Raw genomic sequence first — 7931 nt, 5'->3', positions numbered from 1 at the left:
AGCTCACAGCAACCTCAAACTCTTGGGCTTAAGTGATTCTCTTGTCTCAGCCTCCCGAGTAGCTGGGACTACAGGCACCTGCCACAATGCCCGGCTATTTTTGTTGTTGTTGCAGTTGTCGTTGTTTTAGCTGGCCTGGGTTAGAACCTGCCAGCCTAGGTGTATGTGGCTGGCACCCCACCAACTAAGCAATGGGTGCCACCCTTTAGAGAAGGTTCTATTCATCTCTCTTGCCCAGTGATATATGGGATTATTGGGGGTTTTTGTTAATTTGAGTTTTCTAGAATTCTCCGAGTTATCAAGTTTTTGTCTGATTATGAATATGCAAATATATTTTCCCATTCTGAAGGTTGTCTGTTTGCTTTGATTGTTGTTTCCTTAGCCGCACAGAAACTTTTCAGTTTAATTAAGTCCCATTTGTTTATTTTTGTGGTTGCAATTGCCACGGAAATCTTCTTCATAAAATGTTTCCCCAGGCTGATATCTTCAAATGGTTTCCCCCCACTTTCTTCAAGGATTTTTATTGATTCACGCCTTAGATTTAAATCTTTTATCTATCTTGAGTCAATTTTTGTAAGTGGTGAGAGGTGCAGATCCAGTTTCAGTCTCTTAGATGTGGTTCTCTAGTTCTCCCAACACCATTTATTAAATAGATATTCTTTTCTTTCTTTTCTTTTTTTTTTTTGGAGACAGAGTCTTCCTCAGTTGCCCTGGGGTTGAGTGCCAGGGTGTCATAAGCTCACAGCAACTTCAAACTCTTGGGCTCAAGCAATTCTCTTGTCTCAGCCTCCCAAATAGCTGGAACTACAAGCACCCACTACAACACCCAGGTATTTTTTAGAGACAGGGTCTTGTTCTTGCTCAGGCTGGTCTTGAACCTCTGAGCTCAGGCAATCCACCTGCCTCGGCCTCCCAGAGTGCTAGCATTACAGGTGTGAGCCACAGCACCTGGCCTTGAATAGGGATTCTTTTCCCCAGTGCATGCTTGGTTTGGTTTGGTTTATCAAAAATCAAGTGGCTGTAAGATGTTAGTTTCATCTCACGGTTTTCTATTAGGTTCCAGCTACACATTAAAAAAATCATTCATAATGATTGAGTAGGTTTTATCCCAGGGATGCAAGGCTGGTTTAATACACACAACTCCATAAACGTAATTCACATATCAAAAGAACCAAAAACAAAGACCATATGATCCTATCAATAGATGCAGAAAAAGCTTTCTATAAAATTCAGCATCCTTTTCGAATTAGAACACTTAAGGATATAGGCATAGGTGGCACATTTATTAAACTGATTGAAGCCATCTATGACAAACCACGGCTAATATTATAGTGAAGGAAGTAAAACTGAAAGCTTTTCCACTTAGAACTGAAACCAGACAAGGTTGTCCTGTATTGCCACTACTATTCAACATAGTGCTGGAAGTTCTAGCCAATACAATCAGGCAAGAGAAGGAAATAAAGGGTATCCAAAAGGAGGCTCTCTTTGCCAACGATATGATCTTATATTTAGAGAACCCCAAAGACTCAACTACAAGACTCCTGGATGTGATCAAAAAATACAGTAATGTCTCAGGATATAAAATCAATGTTCAGAAATCAGTAGCCTTTACATATGCCAATAGCAGCCAAGGACGAGAAGCTAATCAAGGACACAGTTCCCTTCACAGTATCTTCACTAAAAGAAAGAAAGAAAGAAAGAAAGACAGACAGACAGACAGACCTAGGAACATACATAACAAAAGAGGTGAAAGACCTCCAGAAAGAAAATTATGAAACCCTAAGAAAAGAAATAGCAGGAGATATTAACAAATGGAAGAATATGCCATGCTGGTGTCTGGGAAGAATCAACATTGTGGAAATGTCTATACTTCCCAAAGCAATCTACAGATTCAATGCAATCCCCATTAAAATACCAACACCATATTTTCAAGATTGGGAAAACAATTCTTCCTTTTGTATGTAACCAGAAGAAACCCCATATAACCATGGCAATTCTTAGTAATAAAAGCAAAGCTGGGGTATCACTCTACCAGACTTTCTGCTATACTACAAGGCCATAGTAATCAAAACAGCATGGTATTGGCAAAAAATAGAGACAGTGATATTTGGAACTGAATAGAAAACCATGACATGAAACTAACATCTTACAGCCACCTGGTCTTCAATAAACCAAACAAGAACATACACTGGGAAAAGAATCCCTTTTCAATAAATGATGCTGGGAGAACTAGGTAACCACAAAGTAACTCTTGAAGGATAAACAAGAAATGGGGAATAGTGGTTACTCCTGGGAGAAACACTGGATGGCCAGGGTACATGGGAAGGAAGTTTTTACTGTCTTCTCTTTCTTTTGAATTTTGTACTATTTATATATTTACTAAAGGCTAATGAAATGTAAATTTAAAATAAATCTATGGGCAAAAATTCCAATAAATTTGTCACTAGTACCAGTCTCCCTCTTGCCCCATTTTTTACCCAGATAACTTATTAGAATGCTAGACTAGGGTGACAATGTATTGATGTGAGTGGAAACAGTCACTCAAGGAAGACTTGGTGAAAAAACACTAAGCAGGATTCAGCAGTGGGCAGAATGAAGGGGGCAAAAACAGAAAAAGGGTTCAAGGTGAACCTTCATGTGTACTCTCAGACAGGTGTTTATGCGTGTTCAGTCTTGGTTTCATCATCTGTAATATAGTAATAATGATGGCATTTGCATTATTGGGTAATAGTGGGAATTAAATATGTTAGATGCTGCTTATAAAAAGGTCAACAAGACTGATAAGGAAACTGAGGCACAAAAAGGTTAAGCACCTCAAAGTGATTCCAATCTGGTGTGGAAGAGTAAACAGATGCTGTGATAAGCACGTAGGGTAAGCATCGGGTGTGCCATGGACATGCAGGAGGTGCCCGTCTTAGACTGGGTGCTCCAAGAACAAAGCCTGAGGTAGGGTTCTTGGGTGAGTGAATGACTGAGACATGATCTCCGGTGAGGCCTTTGAGAGAGTAAGACGAGCACAAGGCTGGGGAGAAGCAAGACAAAGATGTGTCTGGCTCAGGGTTTGGCAAACTGAGGCTTTCAGACCAAATCTGTTTCTGTAAATAAGAGTTTTAGTGGGACCCAGTCACACACAGCTTTATTAGAATAAGTCATATTTATTTCTTTTATATATTATGGAACTTTCCTTTATGTTTATGCTATGAAGGACAGAGTTGAGTAGTTACAACAGAGACCATCTGACCTTTTATAGAAAGTTTGCCAAGCACGAAGCCAGTCACACAGAGTCGGCCCACCTGAAGGTAAGGTGTCTGGCTGATTTCAGCACCTGTGCTCTGAAATGCATTTAGAGTTCAGGAGAGAAGTCCAGGTTAGGAATATAAATTTGGTGGCTCAGCTGCTAGGGTGCCGGCCTCATATAACAGGGCTGGCGGGTTCAAATCCTCCCAAGTAACTAGGACTACCTGGCACCTGTAGTCCTAGTTACTTGGGAGGCTGAAGCAAGAGAATCACTTAAGCTCAGGGGTTTGAGGTTGCCGTGAGCTGTGATGCCACGACGGCACTCTACCGAGTGCAATATGGTGAGACTCTGTCTCAAAAAACAAAACAAAACAAAAGGAATGTAAATTTGGGTGTTATAAGAATAGATGGTATTTCATGTTTATAGCGTCTGGATGAGGTTATCTAGAGTGACTGTAGACAGAGAAGAGATCCTAGACTGAGCCTTAGGGCACAGCAATGTTTACAGGTGAGGGAGAGGAAGAGGACTTAGGACGGAGACCCAGGAAGAGAAGTCTGTGAAATAGGAAAAAACTGGAAGAAAGTGGTTTCCTAGAAGCCAAGTAAAGAACATATTCTAAAGAGGAAGGTGACCACCTGCGCTGTTTGGGAAATGGTCAGTTTGGGGGCAGGCTCTGGGCAGTATGACTATACCCAGAAACCCACAGAAAGACGATGCCCAAGGTGGAGACAGGAGCATGGGACTTGTGAACAGTCATTAAGAGTCCAGGCTGATGCACAGCAAAGAGGTCTGAGGACACGGAGGCTCCTTAATGACACGAGCAGTAGCCTAACTGGAATGAGTTTAAGAGAGAGGGAAGAAATTGATGACAGCAAGGACAGATAATAGTTTTTAGGAGTTGTACTGAGAACTGACACAGAATGGGAGGGGTAGCTAGAGAATGATAGAGTCAAGAGAGGGGTTTTGTTTCAAAACGGGTGAAACTGCAGCAAGTTTGCACCACCCTAATCTAGCAGAGAGGGAAAAATTGATGGCACAGGATGGGGAAAACTACTAGGCTCTCTTCAGTTGATGAGTGGATATGGCACTCAAAGCAGATTTGTCCACAAAAGAAAAGGCAGAGCTTGCATGCACAGACACACGTGCGGACAAACATGGAGGTTCTCCTCACAGCTTGCACTTGTTCTGTGAAAGAAGCAAGACCAGCAGTGGAGAGAGAATAGAGAAGAGATGGCAGGGGTTTGAGGACGGAGAAGAAAAGGTCAAGTGGTGATCTGGAGGAATGATAGGATGAATGGCTCACTGTGTATCTCCTACACATCTTCAATGCTTCAGCAGGAATGTTGTCAGTGTCTATTATGTCCCAAGCACTTTGATAACCATCAAATGCTTCTTTATTTCATTTTATTTTTTGAGAGAGTCTACTCTGTGCCCTGTGTGGAGTGCTGTGGCATCTTAGCTCACAGCAAGCTCAAACTTTTGGGCTTAAGTGATTCTCTTGCCTCAGTTTCCCCAGTGGCTGAGACTACTGGTACTGCCACAATGCCTGGCTAATTTTTTTTAAAGAGATGGGGTCTTTCTTGCTCAGGCTGATCTTGAACTCCTGAGCTCAAGCAACCAGCTGGCCTTGGCCTTCCAGAGTGCTAGGATTACAGGTGTCAGCCACCACGCTGATCCTTCATATGCTTTCTCGAAGAAGATGTGACCCTAGAGCACCTTCACAGACATTCCAAACATCTTTTAGATTTGGAATTGAAGGCAGCTTGGGCAGGCTGTCAGGGAAGAAGCAGTGGTGATCTCTCTGGATTTGTAAGGAACCAGAAACCTCAAAAAGAGGCCACTGAAGGACCTTCCTTACCTGGTTTCTTGTAATTCATGTTTGAAAATTTTCCTGAAATGCAAAACTGATCACGTTACACCTTTAACTCCTTCAGTGAAGACATAAGAACTTGGGTCAAACTGCTTCTAGGGAACACTGGGGTACAGAGGAAAGAGTCTCTTCATGGACACCCTTATGTAAATGTTTGGGGCAAAATAACGAACCATTTGCATATATATATATATATATATATATGTCATGTCATTTGTATATGTATATAATAGACCGAGTTAAGCATTTAACTCCTAAGGTCACCGGAAAGCTATAGAAACTTTTCAGAGTCCCTCTATGGCACTCTCTGCCTTTCCACTATTCTTAGGAGTTAAATGCTTAAATTGGTTTATAATGCTCTGCATAGTAAGCCCCTGCCAACCTTTTCAGCCTGATCTCTCATTAATCTCTTCCTTTAGCGTTCTCCACTCAAGCCACTCTGGCCTTCCAACTTAGCTGCGGTGGGCTCGTCCAGGCCTCTGAGCCTTTACACCGCCTTTTCCTTTGGCCTCGCTTTCTTCTTTTCGCCTCCCCCTTCCTTATCTTCGCGGGTCAACTTAAGTCTCAGTTGCAAAGTCACTTTTTCTAAAGCAGCCTCCAGTCAGGGCAGATGTGGGGCAGAGGGAGGCGCGCATCAGCGGCCCTGTGGGACTTCCGTCTTAGCGGCCTGGTGACACTACCGACGTCCCTCCGCCCGGCGGGAGGGGCCGGTTGGGGGCACCGCCAGGAGCTCGCGGGGCGCACGTGTACAGCTATCAGAGGGGCAATCAGCTCGCAGCCCCGACAGAACGTGGCCACACGACTTCAGAGGGCTACTGCGGGGGGGAGCTGAAGCCAGGTGGCGGATTTGCCAGGCGTGAGTCACAAAACATCCTCCTCCCTCAAGAGAGGAAGCTTGGACCATCGGCTAGGACAAAAGCTGAGAGGCAGAAACGCCACAATCGGCCCACCCTAGCGCAGCCTGCAGCAGCACAAGCCCACCGAGCCGGGTAAGTCCGGCGGCCACGGCCGCCCTGCGCTTGCGCACTCGGGTCCGCCCCGCGCCCTCCAGGGCCCGCCCCGCCCTCCGCCCTCCGCCCTCTGCGTGCGCGCCGCCTAGAGCCCGCCTCCGTTAAAGACAGCCGGCGCATGCGGCTGGGCTCGTTCGCTGGCTGCCAGGGTCTCCGCGCGCGTCGCCTCTTAGCTCTGTTGCGGACCGAAGGATCTGGAGCCGGTCTCAGGTAGGCTGACTCCAGGAGTCCCTGGGGAACTGTTCTCCCTAGCGGGAGTCAGCCGTGTGAACTGAGGCCGGCGCGGGACAGCCCCACTGTCGGGGTGACAGACACCACTCCCCACCAATCAGGGGCGAGGTGGCTCGCCGTCCGGCCCAATGAGCTGTGTGCCTAACGGGAGAGGGGCGGGCGGCTTCGGCCGGCTAGGTGCTGGCTCCCGCGCTCGGGCCGCGTGGCCGGGAACGGCTGGGGAGGGGGTCGCCAGGGTCGCGGGGTAGTCTCAGGGGCCGAGGGGCTCGCGTTGTGGCCTTCGGCGGCACCTGGTCAGCCTAGCCTGACTCGTAGGATCGAGAGGGCCGTAGAGGCGCGGAGCCTCCTTTGCTCAATCGTCCCCGAAATAGCCCAGCGCCTGGCCCCTCTGCTCCGGCAGCCGCCTCTCTGCTCGAGCCGGCGGCCCTGGGCCTCGGGCCTTAGGGACCGGGCTTAGCCTTCCCGGGGTGCAGTTTTCTGATCCGAGCAGCCTCATCGCGGCGGGGGGATGGGTTGGGAGGCCCTGTGCGGTGAGAGGAAGGGGCCTTTGAGCTCGCCGAGCGGATGGCCGCGGATAGGAGATGAGGGCGGGTTAGAGCCCTCACCTTTGGTCGGTGCTCTTACGGCCCACACTCATTGCAATTTTGAATCCTCAGCAGCCCTGTGACATGGGCGGGGCGGAGATTCTCACTCCCACTTTACAAAGGTGAGAGCCCGGGCTTCCGGCAGCTGGAGTGACTTGACCGAGGTCTCAGCACACAAGTGATGGAACTGGAATTTATCTCGCAGCATTAAATGAAAAAAAAAAAAAAAGGCTTTTATTCCAAATCTTTGTTAAATTTATCTGATGCATCTTGATTTGTCTTAAGTGTCTAAAAACCTTCCGATGTCTTCTATCACCTTCAGAATAAAGTTGAGATCGGGCATTTGAGTTTGCACATGATTTGGCCCCTTGCCTACCTTTCCAACTTGTTTTCCGTCACCCTCTTTTGTTAGCCCTGCCTCTCTTCTCTGTAGATGCCCTCACCTGCCTGTTCACTTTGTTAAAAGTGTGCAGTCAGTTCTTCAAGGCCCATTGCAAGTCAGGCTTGCTAAACAGGAGCAGGGTGGATCCTACTCCACCCCCCAGGACGTCTCTAACCTTCCTCTGAAGGCCTTGGCACGGAAAACTTTATGCTCTCTCTTCCCCCTGTATAGCCCTCACATGTTTCCCTGTGCCTTCTGCCCTGGCTGGATTGCTCATTTATTTGTACATGCTTCATCTTTAACTGGACTTCCAGCAACTCGAGTGTGGGCCCAAATTGATTAAGTTTTACAGTCCCCAAAGTGTCTGGCACAGTCCCTTTAATATAATGGGTGGCCTGTAAATGTGAGTAAATGAGCCTCCCCCCTGATCTTTGTGTACATTTGAGTATTTGCAGGCACTGTGGGAGGGCAGGGTCTCCCCTAGAGATGTTACCCTTCTAGTAAAATTGGGGGGAAATCAAATATAAATGGATGAGCTGAGTCTTTTGTAGAAGTAACCCACTCAGGGTGGCTTAAGAATTCTGTGAAACCAAGGTATAGTCTCTGTAAGAAGTTT

General features: G+C 46.8%; 1 protein-coding gene and 1 pseudogene across 3 annotated transcripts in view; one reads left to right on the top strand and one right to left on the bottom strand.

Moving 5' to 3' along the window:
• The window catches only part of LOC100957782, a 36192-nt pseudogene extending 31077 nt beyond the window's left edge, over positions 1-5115 (bottom strand).
• Positions 5116-6147: 1032 nt separating this feature from the next.
• The window catches only part of CTPS1 (CTP synthase 1), a 67911-nt gene continuing 66127 nt past the window's right edge, over positions 6148-7931 (top strand). For all 3 annotated transcript variants that reach the window (XM_023518682.1, XM_003798967.3, XM_023518681.1), the window contains exon 1: positions 6148-6328. In XM_023518682.1, coding sequence (XP_023374450.1) covers positions 6237-6328 — 92 coding nt within the window. In that variant the 5' untranslated portion in view covers positions 6148-6236. The remainder of the gene's footprint in view (positions 6329-7931) is intronic.

The sequence above is a fragment of the Otolemur garnettii genome, unplaced genomic scaffold (assembly GCF_000181295.1).
Source record: "Otolemur garnettii isolate 467f Iridium unplaced genomic scaffold, OtoGar3 scaffold00144, whole genome shotgun sequence".
In the NCBI taxonomy this organism is placed as follows: Eukaryota; Metazoa; Chordata; class Mammalia; order Primates; family Galagidae; genus Otolemur; species Otolemur garnettii.
Note: the sequence above shows the minus strand (reverse complement) of the source record. Positions and strands in the feature narration are given on the sequence as shown.